Source organism: Uloborus diversus, chromosome 9 (assembly GCF_026930045.1).
Source record: "Uloborus diversus isolate 005 chromosome 9, Udiv.v.3.1, whole genome shotgun sequence".
Taxonomy (NCBI): domain Eukaryota; kingdom Metazoa; phylum Arthropoda; class Arachnida; order Araneae; family Uloboridae; genus Uloborus; species Uloborus diversus.
In genome coordinates this window covers 90,304,168-90,320,070 of record NC_072739.1, presented here as the reverse complement: position 1 = coordinate 90,320,070, position 15,903 = coordinate 90,304,168, and the positions used below count along the sequence as shown (strand labels likewise).

The 15,903-nt window shown below is 33.3% G+C and overlaps 1 protein-coding gene across 1 annotated transcript in view; it reads right to left on the bottom strand.

The window, feature by feature from the left end:
• The window catches only part of LOC129229628 (uncharacterized), a 58,700-nt gene that overhangs the window by 8,208 nt on the left and 34,589 nt on the right, over positions 1 to 15,903 (bottom strand). The window contains exons 11-16 of the mRNA XM_054863982.1: positions 15,402 to 15,492; positions 14,904 to 15,008; positions 12,982 to 13,187; positions 3,486 to 3,575; positions 3,124 to 3,226; positions 2,951 to 3,030 (exon numbers count right to left, since the gene is read on the bottom strand). Coding sequence (XP_054719957.1) covers positions 2,951 to 3,030; positions 3,124 to 3,226; positions 3,486 to 3,575; positions 12,982 to 13,187; positions 14,904 to 15,008; positions 15,402 to 15,492 — 675 coding nt within the window. The remainder of the gene's footprint in view (positions 1 to 2,950; positions 3,031 to 3,123; positions 3,227 to 3,485; positions 3,576 to 12,981; positions 13,188 to 14,903; positions 15,009 to 15,401; positions 15,493 to 15,903) is intronic.

The following is a 15,903-nucleotide window of genomic DNA, read 5'->3' as shown; positions in this document are numbered from 1 at the left end:
ATGTATGTATCCTTTTGAATAAAATTAGTCATATGAGGAGACGAATATAATCTAAATATCTTTCATTTTATAAATCATGTATGTTTTAATAATAGGACAGAAAAAAATCTGATATAAAAATCTAATGTTCTAATTCCTTCTGGAAGGTTAAATCTAATGTTGTAGTACCTTCAATACAGTTGAACTCTCTTAATACGATCATGTTTAATACTAAATCACGACTAAAACGAATATTTTTTTCGTTGGGTTTGGTTTGCAATGTAATTACATTTAAAATTTCTTGTATAATACATACATTAAATTCAAAGTCTGGCTAAGACGAACAAAAATTTCTGAATCCTTTACATAAATGTTTGGGGTTGAATACTGTAATTTTCTTTTTTAGAAATTATTCATAATTTTGTTAGGTAGTAGTAGTACCATTATGTATTGAGAAGAAAATATTAAATGTTTAGCACAAAATTTAAAGCCGATACATTTATTTACCCATGAACATTTCAATTTACTCAGAGTCCACAATTGTTGATTATTGTTTTCCTTTTTCAATACTTTCCAAAAATATTTATTTATAAGCAATAAGTGATTTTTTTCTGAAAGTACTAATAGTTGGATTACAATGTGTGTATTAGTAGTAATGTTTTATGAATATAGGTAAGCGTTTCTTCGTTTTATCACAGCATCACTCATTCAGTTGTGACGAATAACGGTTAATGAGAACAAATTCGTGAATTTTTGACATTTTGTATTAACTGAGTTCAACTGTATTTTAAGAACGAAGCTTACTTGAACAAATAGTCCATAACTAACAAAATTAAAACGATTTACAGTGGCTTTTTTTCCCAAGGTCCAATCACTCCTGAAAAAACTATCGTGAAAAATCTGATGGCAATGCAGACAGACTTTTGGGTAGTTTCTCTAGTATATCGGCTATTTATGTCAGGTCAAAGTTGTAAGTTCTGAGTGTTTTGTGAGCAAATGAACATTCCTTGAAAAATAGAACCATGGGCAAAGTGTGACTTTCTTGCTGAATGCTATCATTTAATTTTCTTTTTCTGCAGAAATTTATAGACAAATGAGTAATGTTGCAGAAAAACTTTTATAAGTAACACCAATGAGTGGAAATGATGTTGAAGCTGAAGAAAGATGAACAGATGTTCATGACGCATGCTGTCTGTTCATCACATTTCAGATTTAGCTTCTCCACAATTTCCAGGTTTTCGCTCAGATGCAAATATAGTTCAGAAGACAAATGCTTGGGTCAGAAAAGTGTAGATAATTGACTGTAAGACTAGGTGGCTGCTTTCTAAGATGAAAGTTGGTGTAACACTATGACAAATGTCTTAGTTAGAACAGTAATTATGTAGAGAAGAAGTTGAAGGACACATCTAAATATTTCAAACAAAGAAGTTTTCATTTTCATCATAGTTTTCTTTTTGCAGCTGATCAGACCTTGAAAAAAAACTAGCCCTTGTAAGTATGAGAAATACAAGGCGTACAAGAAAGACAAAAGTAAGGGGAAAAAGTTCAGAATTTATGCAAGCAATAGAAAAGTGCATTTGTAGAGATTGAAGTACAAATAATGCCTTCCACTTCTGCACTGAGGCAGAATAACTCTCTTATTCTTTTAAGAGTTACTTGTAATTATTCTTTGAAATACAAACTGAGAAAGCCTTTGCAGCCATTCCACTCCCAAGATTAGGTAAAATGCATATACAGTGAAATCTCGTTACAACAAACTCCAAGGGACCAATAAAATTTTGTTACAACAGAATCGTCTTAAATCTTTTGTACATTTTTATAAAATTTAATTTTACCAATCTACACTTTAATATAATTAAATCTGCAACATTTTCTGTCCATTTCTAAGGATCTAAAATATTATTAAATACATTATTTATTCTGAAAAAAGAAAGAAAAACATTGAACACTGACCTTTTATTCATTGGTCATCTTCACAACAAGTGTTATTTTCTTTTGTACGAGAGATTTGGTCTCAGAAGACATAATAAAAGATTCTAATTTATGAGCGTCACTTATACTGACCTGAATCATATAGTAGGTAGCTTCAGTCAGACTCTAAGAGACAGGCCAAAGTTCTCAACCAGCGGCCTCCCTGGTTGAGATCCAGGCAGCTACTTAGTCTGAGAAGTAACGAGATTAAAAAATCTGTGGTTACTAACTGGACTTTGCTTTCTTAAGAGGCATCTTAATCTGACGGGAGTTACTGATGATCCATCGTGTAGAGTATGCCATATGGCAGAAGAAAGCTCAATTCATGTACTGTGTAAATGTGACTATTATTCTGCACAAATATTTGAACATTTTGGATACCACTACCTGGATCCTTGGGAACTAACTAACATATTGGCTAGACAACTGCTGAAATTTGTTTCTTTTATTAGGCCCTACATGTAATCCTAGTGGGGATAGTACAATGGACCAGTGGTCTGAACGCTTGCGGTCGTTTCAAGTGCCCCCTTTTTTCACTTCATACTTCATATACTGACTTCAAGAAAGGTTGAAATCTTGCTGGCCCCCTTGTGAATTTGCAGGGTACCTCACATTTTGTATGCAGAAATTGACTGTGCATGGAAAGCTTTACTTGTCGCGCATCAGCTTACGTTTCAGCATGAGCGGATTTTAACCTTGAATGGTTTTTTTTTTGATAGTACAAATGGAGTTTTTAAGTTACAACTTGTGAAAGCAGTATTTTAATTTCCAAAAACAATATTTAGTAAAAAAATTTCAAACTGACATTGAGAAAAATATTTCCTTGCAACAATTGTAGAAAAAATGTGTTCTATTAAAACAAGATATTTTATGCATTATCATAATGGGTTTTTCAATGGAACGTTTTGCTCATTGTAACAGATATTTTGTTGTATCGGCATTTGTTGTAACAGGATTTTACTGTATAAATAAATTAACCTATGATTTCAATTATACGTACACAGATTTCTTTTTATCACGTGTCTCGCCAGGCAAATTAGGAAATCGAATATCAAGGTTAGCACCATGTAATAAGTGACCCTAAAAAACACATATAAAAGCATAAATTAGAGAATTCATAAAGTGATAATAAACAATTATTTCATAATTGAGGATGGTCATAAAGTCACGTACCTGCAAGGCTGCCATGGCTTTTCCTGGTGAGTCTTTACTTTTAAAATTGACAAATGCACAAAATTTTTCAGGCAATATTTTTATGCTTACTAATTCCCCATACCTGTGAAAAATTAAATGAAAAGTGATTAAACAGGATTTCTTTACTTGAAAATATTTCAACATATCAGTGCAAATATTATGAAGCTCATATAAATCTAAAATTAAAGAGAAAAAAATGAAATTTCCAAAAAAAATAGAAAGTGGTAGAAAACAACTTTTAAAGTAGTATGTTAATAATAATAATAATTATTATCATAATGAAGTAGATATTTTAAACTTCTAAATGCAATAAGTACTTTTAAAATTATTTGTAAAATTACCTTGAAAATAAACTCAACATTTTTTTTTCAGTGACATCAGGTTGTACATTGCCAATCCAAAGGGAATTGTGCTGCTCTGGGTTTTTAGGGCTAAAGTAAAGAACAAAAGAATCACAAAACTTTTTTGAACTGAAAAAAACTTGTAAATGTTCATAAAATAATTTGAACCATAAAAGTAGCAATTCTGAGCATTGATGTATATAAAAGACAAGGTATGTGTCAGCAGAAAAAGGGTTAGTTTCTCTTTTCCAGATGGCAACAATCAATTAGTTTAAGCAAGAAAAAGCAACAACTTCATGTTAGACTACTATGCAGTCTATGACTGGTGATATGTATCATACACTAAACAAAAAATATATACTTTACTTTTGAATTGGATGCTCTATGAAGGGTTTCCCCCTCCCCCCCCCCCCTGGTTACTATACTTCTGATATTGTTTGTTTCAACTGGATTTGTTATTATGTTTGTTCAATATCAAGAGCCTTTGTCTCATTTAGACTGAAACTTCAAACTATTATTTTAATTCAAATACTTATTTCTTGCAGACAAAGAAATGTCAATCACATTATTTCTCACAATACAGGAAGATACAACAACAGCATGTGAATTCAACTTTAGATGGAATAATTCAAAGGGCAATCAGAAATGAAACAAAAGAATTGCTCAACTGAGTCAGAAAACGCTGGGGAAAATGTACAATGTTAAAATGTCAGGAAAGGGAAACACCTGTTGATTCATATATTAAAGTAAGCATTATAAAACATATTTGTGGCAATATAACTGAGGGGTGCAAATTTTGCATACCCTTTGTTGGATACTAAAATGAGTAAAAACAATAGAATGTTTTTTTTAAAAAAATTCACTATTGTGAACATTGGATATTGTCTTAAAAGACTCATTTCTTTTCATTCTGAAGAGTTGACTGTCAGAAAGTTTGAATAGGAAATTCTCCAAACTCATTCAGCAATTTACAAAAAGAAAACTCATCGAGTTAAAAATGCCACTTTCTTACTTGGTGGGTTGCAAGTTTGAACAAACATGGAAACAAAGTGTTTTCAATTGAAGAAAATTATACTTTTTTTTCAAGCAGTTTTTCTTTTGGTAGTGCACATGCAAGTAATTAAATAATGTAATTGCATAAATTAAATTTTAAAATACAGTGCCAGCAAAAAAAAATCTTTGCATTTGGTTGGCAATTAAAAACTTTACATGTAAACTTCTTTTAATGATTTTACTCGGCAGGCTCCCCTGTTATTTGGTCGAATACCAAATATTTGTCCAGATTATGGCCAAATATTTGGTATTCTGCCAATTCACAAGGGAGCGCGCCAAATAATAACACAACAAGAAAAAGTTATGCAAAAGTTTTAATTGCTAACCAAATGTAAAGATTTTTTTGCTAGCACTGTACAAATTATGTAGAGTTTATTTTTATGTTTTTGTGGAAGTATCTCTTATACACACGGAGATATAAGCATTTCTTTCAAAAATACAAATTTTATTTTAAGGTTTTCGGCTCATAGCATGCAGAGTTTTGCGCCAACCATTACTAAACTTTCAGAATATTTGACAGCATACAAGAGACACATAATAATAAAATTTAAAGTTAAAGATGGAAAATCTGATGAAATATGAACGTCAGAAGCAGTTGAGTTTTCACTGCGCATGCAGGAAAGATATCAATTTATAACCTTAATAATCCAAAGCTGAGATAGATTCTCCACCTCCTGATAAAATTCCAGCTCGTTATCTTAAAAATTCAAAAAGTTTTCAGCGATCTAGTCAGCGGAATTTCAATAATTCTTTGATAGGTGACGACTCATGAGGAATCGTTCTCAAAAAATCTCTTTTTATCCCAAATCACACTGAATGACGACAGGCAAGTGTTACCGGTTTGCGAACAATCCCTCACGAGTCTTTGTAAATCAAAGAATTTTTAAATTCAGCTCATTAGATGGCTGATAACTTTTTGAATTTTTTAGATATCGAGCTGAAATTTTTTCACGAGGAGTAGAATCTATCTGGGTTTTGGATTATGAAGGTTATAAATTGATATCTTTCGTGCATTTGCAGTGAAAACTAAGCTGCTTTAAATGTTCAAATTTCAACAAATTTTCAATATTTTAATTTCAAATTTTATTATTATGTTTCTCGTGTATGCTGTTAATTATTCTGAAAGTTTAATAACAGTTAATGGAAAACTCTTAGCAAAATCCTTAAAATAAAATTTGCACTTTTGAAAGAAATGCTTATATCTCCTTGGGTATAAGAGATACTTTTACAAAAATATAAAAATAAATTCTACATAGTTTGTTCAGTGCAGACAAAAAAATCTTTACATTTGGTTAGCAATTAAAAATTTTACATAACTTTTTCTTGTCAGGATTTTACTTATCATGCTCCCTTGTAAATTGGCCGAATACCAAATATTCGGCCACAATCTCGACGAATATTCGGTATTCAACTAAATAACCAGGTAGCATGCCAAGTAAAATCAGGATAAGAAGTTTGCATGTTAAGTTTTTAATTGTCAACAAAATGTAAAGATTTTTTTTGCCGGCACTGTATATCAATAATACTTGTGTTTATGCATATATCTGACATATTATGAAATATGTATTCACATGATACTCAAACAAAAACTTTTTCTTGTCATTTAAATGAGAACGTTTTGATTTTACACATAAAACTAGTCTGAAATTCATTTATTTTCAAATAATGCCTAAAACAATTAGATAAGAATACTAGGGTATCTCAAAAAAATCATTATTATTATTTCTTTATTGCGTGTTTGTGTTGTGTACCCTATTCCTTCAATATGAAAACAATTGTAAAAGTTTCAGGTAATTTGAACAATGGCAACCTGTGTCGACTAGTGTTGGATAGCGTGAACCAGCACTAGTGTACGAAGTAGCATCAAAGAAAAACTTTTTATAGAAATTCGAAATTTTATGCTGATACAAATTAGCCCCTATAATCCCACATGTACCACAAAAACATTTATCCAAATTAAAAAGAGTTAGGTATCCCGCATGCGGCCTAAAATTTATAATTTTCTTAAAATGGATTTTTTTCTAAATACAGTATAACCCTGATTCAACGATTGTCAAGGAACTGGAAAAATTTATCGTTAAATCCAGGATATCATTAAATTGAGGAGCATAGACTTTCAATGCAGTCTAATCCAGACTAATGAAATGTACCATGAAATTGAGGAAATCGTTAAATCCGGTATTGTTAAATCGAAGTTATACTGTATATATTTTTTTGAAATTAAAGATGATTTTTTAAAAAATATCAAGTTCAAAAACATATTAGCGAACAAATTTGCAAAACAACATTTGCAATTGAGTCCTCAAAAAATAGTATATTTAAAAAGAAAATTTAACTTAAACTGGAAAAAAAATCCACATTTTTAAGCACAATGTAGGGTTAAGCACAATTTTAAAACTGCATGAAAGCAAAAACTTCTGTTTAACATTAATTACATAATTTATTTTTTATATTTTTCAACTTTATTTATCTTTGCTTTTTAAGAAATACGAGGCGTGTTTTTAAAGTAAGTTCCGTTTTTATATAAAAAAAAGAACGAGTACAGATAGAGCTAAGTAATTTAGTGCACAAAAATCTACCACCCTTATGCTATTTTTCGACATTGCTCCCGTGATTTTCCAAGCATTTGTCACAGCGTGGTGCAGGTTTTTGTATACCTATTCGTAAAAAGTTACCGCCCGTTTAGTCAACCATGAGGACTCTTACAGGGCTTTGGCTGGGGCGTTTTTGAACATCCTCTGGTCTGCCCTCACCTCGCTCGCAACATCTTTCATTTGTTTCGGCATCTAAAGTCTTTCGTAGGTGGTCTGTGGCACAACAGCAATAATGAGCTCAGAGAACATGTTATCCCATGGCTGACTACACAGGCGGCAATTTTCTATGAATAGGTATACAAAAACCTGTACCATGCTATGACAAATGCTTGGAAAATCACGGGAGCAATGTCAAAAAATAGCGTAAGGATGGTAGATTTTTGTGCAATTAATTTCTTTGCTCTATCTGTACTCGTTCTTTTTTTATATCAAAACGATACTTACTTTAAAAACATGCCTCCTATATACAGAAAAAAACAATATTTCAAAATTCTAGGGCCCATAAGAGATTTCTAAATATTTTTGATTCAGATAAATGTTTTTGTTTTACATGTGGCACTATAGGGGCAACTTTTTATCAACTTGAAATTTCGAATTTCTAACACTTTTTAACACAAGAAGGCAAGGATTGACATGGTTAAAATTACTTGAAACTTTTTTCACAATTGTTTTGACTAGGACTCGACCGATGCATTGGCCTGGCCGATGCATCGGCGCCGATGGTTCAACAATTTAGTCATCGGCATCAGCGGCCGATGCTAACTTGCAGGAAACATCGGCCCATCGGCCTTAAAAACATCGAAAAGCCGATGGTATTAGCTGATATTTTCGGGGAAAAAAAAGACCTTTGCTGTTTTACTTTTTAATGCAAAGTAAAGGGAGTTATTGTTCTTATATAAAATTGTTTACTTAAACTTCAGTATGAATTCCTATTTTAGTCACCCCTGAAAGAGTTTTTAATACTGCATTCAGGTACCAAACAAGTTAATTATTGCGTTGTTTCTTGCGGCTGGATGTACGTATGTATCTCTCATAAGTCATAACTCAAAAATGGTAGGCTGTAGAAGGTTAAAATTTCGCATGTGGGGTGTGCGTACGTTCCAGTTGTGCGCTTTCCTTTTTGTTTTCTATCGGGTGTTCTAAAGGCCTATTTACTCATTTTTTTGTGGCTATAAATTACTTATTTCAATACAAAACTAATATAGCATCTCAGACTGACGATCATTTGGTGATACACTCTATAACAAAAAAATCGACGCACCAAGAAGGAGTGATCCGACTGAGACGAAAATTGGTGTATAGGAAGACAATGCACAGAATAGTAAATGATTACATTCTTAGATTAATTGAATAATTTATGTCAGAGTTACAATAACTTCAATAAGGTATTGACCCGCCTCTAGCCTAAATACAAGCTGAAGCATGACGTGGGAAACACCGAAAAAGCTCCCGGAAGTTGTCGTGTGGTATTTCCGGCCACATTCGCTCCAATTGCTGGACGAGGTTATCAACATTCCTTGCCAGATGCAATCGCCATTTCATCATATCCCAGACATGCTCGATGGGAGAGTGATTTAACGATCTGGCAGGCCCCGGAAGAGTATAACAAGCTTGCAGACAGTTCATAGCAACACAAGCCGTGTGTTATCTGGCATTGTCCTGCTGAAAGCTAGCCGAGGGTACTGAAAAAGGAACGGCAACGTAACAGGTCGTAGGATGTCGTCGACGTATCACTGTGGAGTAAGTGTACCTCTAATTATGACCAAAGGCGTCCAGTTATCAAAGAAAATGGCACCGCAGACCATAATGCCTTGTTGAGGGCCAGTGTGGCGTGCAAAAGTAAAAACCAGGATCCCTCCTCTAACCTGGGTGTCTCCAAACACGTCTTCGATGATCGTCATGACATAGTTGGAAGCCAGATTCGTCGCTAAAGGCTATACATCCCCAGTCGACACCATTCCAACCTCATAGAGCCATGCACCACTGTAATTTGGCTCAGCAGTGTGTAGGCGTCAGTGGCAGGTGGCGTAACGCGGTCGGCACAAGCGTAGATTTCGTTGTCGCAACCGTCTGTAAATGGTCATGATGGACACTGGTGTTTGGATTGAACTTCTGATGGTTCATTGCGATGAAAAAAGTACTGTGACAGTTGATCGGACAATCACTCTGTCATCACGATCTGTTGTGACCCTAGGTCGACCTCTACTATCCTGACGCTGAACTCGGCCATTTTCCACCCATCCTTGCGAGCATCTTCGAATCGCCGCATCGCTTCGACTCAAATGATGAGCGATTCTCCGATTTGACCAACCGACCTCTTTCAATCCAATGATATGACCTCGTTTAAACTCTGACAGTTGCTCGTAATGAGCACGAACCATGCGGCGAGGCATTTTTAAGTTGTTGAAAAGTAATCTGAATCGCAATCAAACCAAAAGTTTTAACAACTGTTGAAGAACTGCTCTTTATATACATCTGCTGTATGCCCAGTTTCGATGCGCTGGAGATCAAACTATTCATTCATTGGACACCAAATTTTAAGCATTTGCACATCTGGGTCAAAAAAAATCATGCATACAAAATTTCAAAGCAATCGGATGATTGCTTCTTGATGCGTCGATTTTTTACTTTCTTCTATATCTAATATATAGAAGAAAGGATTCCTGCAAATTTTCAAATTTTGACGGATTCGAACGTTTTGAGGTGTGCTGAGTCCATTTCGACCATTTTTGGAAAATGTCCGTCTGTGTGTGTGTGTGTATGTGTCCGTGTGTCACGTTTGTGTATGACCAGTTTTTTGTGGCCGCTCTACAGCAAAAACTACTGCATGAAATCGAACGAAATTTGGTACATATATGTGCCCCTATGTGAACTTGTGCCCACTGGTTTTTGGAGCGAATTCTTCCAAGAGGGGTGGAGCAATAGGACGTTTTTTGAGTTACGCATGCTTGCTATTCCTCAGGAAATAACTGGCGGAATCAAACAAAATTTGGTCCATATGTTGCCATTAACAGGAACAGGTGCTGATTCAATTTTGGCGTCAATAACTCAAACGGGGGTTGAGCTACAGAACGTTTTTTGTCGTCAACTGTGACTGCTGTATCTCAAGAAATAATGTACAGAATGAAAGAAAAATTTATCGGCAAGTAGCCCTTAGTGGGTATAAGAGCTGGTTTTATTTTGGTGTCAACAGCTAAAAAGGGGGTAGCGCAATCGCCCGTTCTTTTTTTTCCATTGCGAGTGCCCTATCTCAAGAAGTAATGCTATGTTCTGGTTGAAATTTGGAATATATGTGAATGCATATGTAAACAGGCTTTGGTTCAATTTTGACGCCTATCGCTCCAAGAGGTGTTGATTTTTTTTTTTTTTTGCGAACAAAAATAGTTTTATTAATGCAACAATAAGAAAGATAAATCGTAATAGATTGTCGTCTGCATATTTCTCGTGATTTTATAATTGTATGGAAATGATCGGAAATATTATCTCAATGAATTAAAATTTTTAACTGTTGCCATCTTATGTTTGTTAATAAATAAAATATTTGTAATTAATTCAAGCAAGGCTTTTAAAATAACTTTCAATTTTCGCTCTTTGCTTTGCTTTTGCAATAATTCAGACATTGGATGGTCGTCATGTTTTTGCATGTGTAATTTTGTTTTTGTTGTGAATATTGCTTCCTCGTCAAGCATGAGTAGGGATCAGAAAAAAAAAGAAAAATATAGAAGAAAGTTTCGTGATGGCCACAACATACAAGTTTGTTATAGAGTGTATATTGCCAAAATTGGTGACCGTGGAAACAAATATGAGAAGGCGAAACCGGATTTTGTGTCATTTTGTTAGATTCCCGTTGAACCAATGGTAATTTTTAGAACACTTACGTGCCCCCTCTCCTCCTTCCCTGTATTTCTGAAATTAAACTCTAGTGGCACTTCCGAGTTGTTTAAAACTAACACCATTCATAAAATTAGAGATTTTTTTTTCAAACTTAATCTATTGTTTAGGAAGAATTTAGAGCATTAATGTAAGAAATTGATTAAAGACATTTTGAATGGTGACATAATTCAGAAATCAAAGGGACTTTTGAATTTTTTCTTCGGAAGTGTTGAAGTTGACTCAGAAACTCTTCCGAGGCGTTGGTGGTCGGTTCTGTACTAAACAAATGAGGCCAAAGTTGGGAACAAAGTTTAATGTTGTGAGTTACTCCAAAATCAGCGGGTGCCCCCCCCCCCCCCCGCCCCTCCCTCGTCGTTTCAAGCATTTCTTAAATATTCAGCGATTATTTATTTTGCTCAATAAATGTCATTTTGCGTATTTCTCATTCTTGTTTCAGCTTTCGTAATGAGCCATCTTTTTTGCATCATTTATAGCGATCGGTTTTTTTTTTATATGAAGTAACTATTTTCATGTATTTTTATAAAATCAATGAACGAGTTATTTTCGTTTTCATCATATTTTTAATAACATGTTATAGAAAAGTTTCACAGATTTTCTATTAAGCAATTTTTTTAAATTTCACCAAATTAATTTTAAATTGAAAAATTTAATTTGAACTTGTTTGTAGTGCTTCATAAAAGATTTTAAACAATCAAATTGTTCAATATTGTGTGTGCAAGCATCCGATCAAGTAGTATATGTATTCAGTTATAATTAACTTGGAGTAAATGTCGAGTTTGTTTATTGTAGCTGCGTTGAAAGAACCTCACTCTTTTCATGGCTGTTTCTTTTTTCAGAAAAATTTGTCACTGTTATAGCTTTTATGAAAAATGCAAATTTTTTCTATTCATAAATTTTAAATAAGTATAAAAATATTCCTATTATGATTTAATATTGTAATTTATCTGTTACCTTTTTTGTTTAATTTCATGACTAAAAAATGTCTACGTGCAATCTTTCCACTTTAATTGCGTAATTTCTTGAGGGTTTCATATTTTTATTCTTTTTTTTTTTTTTTGAATGATTAAACATCATAATTTAAATTCTTTAACAATGTATAGTGTACATAATCCATACATTATTACAATATTGCAGAAATCTTAGCTATATGTTCAATTAAAAAAAACAAATCAGTTGTTTTTTAAACAGTGTCTTTGTTTTTCATTCTTTTTTTTTCTTTTTTTTTGGGGGGGGGGGCTGTTGTTTTTTCTCTATCATCACACAACAGTCAAAAAAGAGAAGCATAACCACATCCTATATAGATTGTACGTAGTACGATCCAAACTTTTGGGGACAAGCTGTATAAAACTTTACCCAGAATAGTTCTTATTACCGAAGCTTATCCACCTTCAAAGGGTCACCTTGAGGGACTATGTACTTCGCCAGTGTTCATATAACTTTTAGAAACACTCCTGAAAGCCTTTTTCACAACCTACTATGATGTAGCTTTATCTTCTCCTGACGGAAGAAAGCGGCGTCCATGCAAATGTATTTTTGTTGGGGTTTAAATTGGGTGATCGTAAAATAGAAATTAGGTCGAAATTTGATTTTTTTTTTTAATTACAAGTCCATATTCGTAGAAAGGAAGTAAAATGAAATGAATAAATGATCCTTTAAATCACTGACAATCTTATCAATTTATTTCCGTTAGATTTTTTTTTTTTTTTTTTTTTTGCCATCAGTCATTTGGAGGAAAACAATCGGCAATCCGCCATCGGCCATCTTTGAACAATCGGCCAACAATCGGCATCGGCCCATCGGCCAAAAAATGCCATCGGTTGAGCTAGTTTTGACATAAAAGGAAAAAAAATAAGAAGGTGTGGGACAAAAATAATTAACTTTCTTTTTTTTGGGGGGGGGGGGCACCCTAATGAACACATTAAGCAGAGTGAAATATAAAACACACAAATACTTACTCTGTTTTAATATCATATATTTTGTTTTCTTTTTTAAATTTTGTAGCAGCAGACCAGAATTCTCTTTCATCGTCAGAATCAAAAATCTCACTGTCATCTGTTTTAGTTGCCGTTACAGAACCTTTTTGAAGCTCCTCCAGTGCATCTTCAACAGATCCACACATTAAAAGGGCTGATTCTGCTAGCTCTTTGGAATATCCTTTTTCCTAAAATTCAGGAGACAAATCCTATTCAAAATTGTTTCAATAAAGTATGATCCCCCCCCCCCCCACAAAGATGTGGCTCGGCAGGGAGGTGTTTTTCTTTTTTCTGAGTAATAAAATTATAAAATGAAGCATTAATCTGAAGTCTGCTCGCAACCATTGCTTCCCTCCTCATACATACATTTGCCATACGTCCCGATTTGACCGGGACAGTTTTAAATAAAATCCTGGAGTCCTGGTAAAAGATAAATTTGATTACATATGATAAAAAAAAATAATTAACTCTTAAGTTGTATTTAGGAAAATTACTTTGTCATTTTTAACATTGACCAGCAAAATTAATATCGGATTAGTTTTTGAAGATTTTTACAACAAGATTAAAACCAAAGGAGACTTTCTAAAAAAGTCCTAACCTTGAAAAGTACATGTTAATACTGTTCAAAATTTTATTCCTCATTCAATGTGTTTCTTCTCACTTAAGTAACTTTTAAATAATAACATGTAAGGAATAAAGATTTCCTCTGGTTTAGATTTATATTAAGTAAACAATTATTCATAACACTGAGGTTAAATTACCCCCAAAACACTCTGAAAAAACAGCCAAGGTTGTGTACCCTTTTGAATACTCGCTAAGCTCCGGGGGGGGGGAGCATTCCAGTGTCCTGGTTGAAGGTTTCAGAAATATGGCAAGTCATCCCATACGCATTATTTCACAAGTTTAATCGTTGTTTTTCACCCATGAAAAAAAGATTTTGAATATACCCTTGCTTGTTAGCAACCAATACCCAAAACTTCAGTATTATCAGCAAAATTACTGATGTCCCAAGTTTTCCATAAACATCATTAATGAAAGTAATATGCAACAAAATGGGGGGGGGGGGTGCTTTCTCTGAGCACCACTCAAAAGCAACACTTTGTTTCCTTGCAGACCAAAAAAAAAGGTATAGTCTAAATCAATGTTCTCCCTTCAATTAAAAATATATTAACAGGTCCTATTCTGAAACTTATTGAAAATAATTTGTAATTTATATTGCAGAATGCCTGAATGGTCTTAATAATTTCCATTTTCACACATTGAAACTTTGAGGAGATGAAATTGGATTAAACCCTCAGGTTAGATTTATGTCTTCCATTCTCAGAGGTGCCTCCTCCTCCCCCCCTCAAAAAAGAGAAAAAAACCCTTAAAACAATCTCCCTAAAAATTTCAATGACACACTCTGCGACATGATCCCCCACCCCCCAGGTGGGCACCCTGCTATTCTAAACTAAACATATTCAAAAACTGTTCCATAATTTTGCCCATTATATTTGTTTTCTATGACATTATTTAATTCTTGACCGTCTTAATTTTTTCTTTTGCTATTACACATCACTAAAAGGATATTTTGCCATCACTATTTCCTCTCTCAACTTCTCATATTATATTGAAAAATAAATAGATTTTTGATGAAACAATCACAACTTCATAATATGAAGAGAGGTGGTAAAAAAATATCATCTGGTTTACTCAATAATATATGTATTTAAAAATCTAAGACCTTTGCTGAAGATTTTTTCTTTTCTTAACAAGATCCTTTTTTTTAGTTAAAAGACCCTGATATCTCCTGAAATTTTCCAGATTTGCAAGTTTTCCTGAATATTGAAAGAAATGCAAAAAAGAATGAAATAGTATAATGAAATAGTATAAAGTTATATTACTACTAACAATAGTCAACTCACCATAATTTGCAAAATTCTAACTTTGCGTAAATCTGTCAAAACCTCTCTAGCCTTACTATCATATTTCAGCCCCATCAGGAAACATTCCTCCGCAAGAGCATACTTCTAAAATTGAGATTGACGTAGGCATTAAAATACAGAATTCGGAAAAGTACAGGAACTAAAATAAAATAACTAAAAAATAGATCCAAATTTATTCTTAAGTACCAGGGAATAAGTCCATATGGTCGAAGGTACATATGTACACGCAGATGAGCCAAAAATACGAATCAAAGTTCATTTGAGGCGGAGGGGAGTAAAATGGAAACTTATGCCAAATTTGAGATATATCTACATTGCAAATACAATACTTTCCACATAGGAGAAAAAAATGGGGACGCATAATTTTGATTTCAAAGGGGGAGATGCGGTCTCTTCTTGAACATACCACTCCATCGAAAATAATTTTCTTACAAATTTATAATTGTTCAAATCTAGAAAAATAAAAAGAAAACTTACTTGAAGACCTAGCAAAGCTTGACCTTTTCTAAAGTACCCCGTTGGCCATGTATAACACAAAGATATGGATTTTTCTGCATCTTTTAAAGCTCTAAAAGAAAAGTCCAAAAAATAAAAAATAGTTCCAGACAAATATTGAAAGAAATATATGTATTTTCTACAGACAATTGGTGAAAATATATTTTTCATGCAAATTGGTACACATAGGCCTAACATCTTTTCATCTTCACACTCTGATACTTTTTTCATAGGAAAGGTTTTTTTTTTTTTTTTTTAAGAATCACAAATAAAAGGAACATCCATGTACAGCTTGAAAAAAAGCAATTTATAAATTTTAGATTTCTGTGGATATCGGGACACTAATTTGTCTATGCATAGTGTAATATTATACAGCAAAAGTCACGTCATAATTTACAAGAGCACTATTAATTATGCACAAAAGAAAACGACATGATGGTACCTAATAAAACTACCACAAAAGCAAGTAGTTTTATGTATTTTC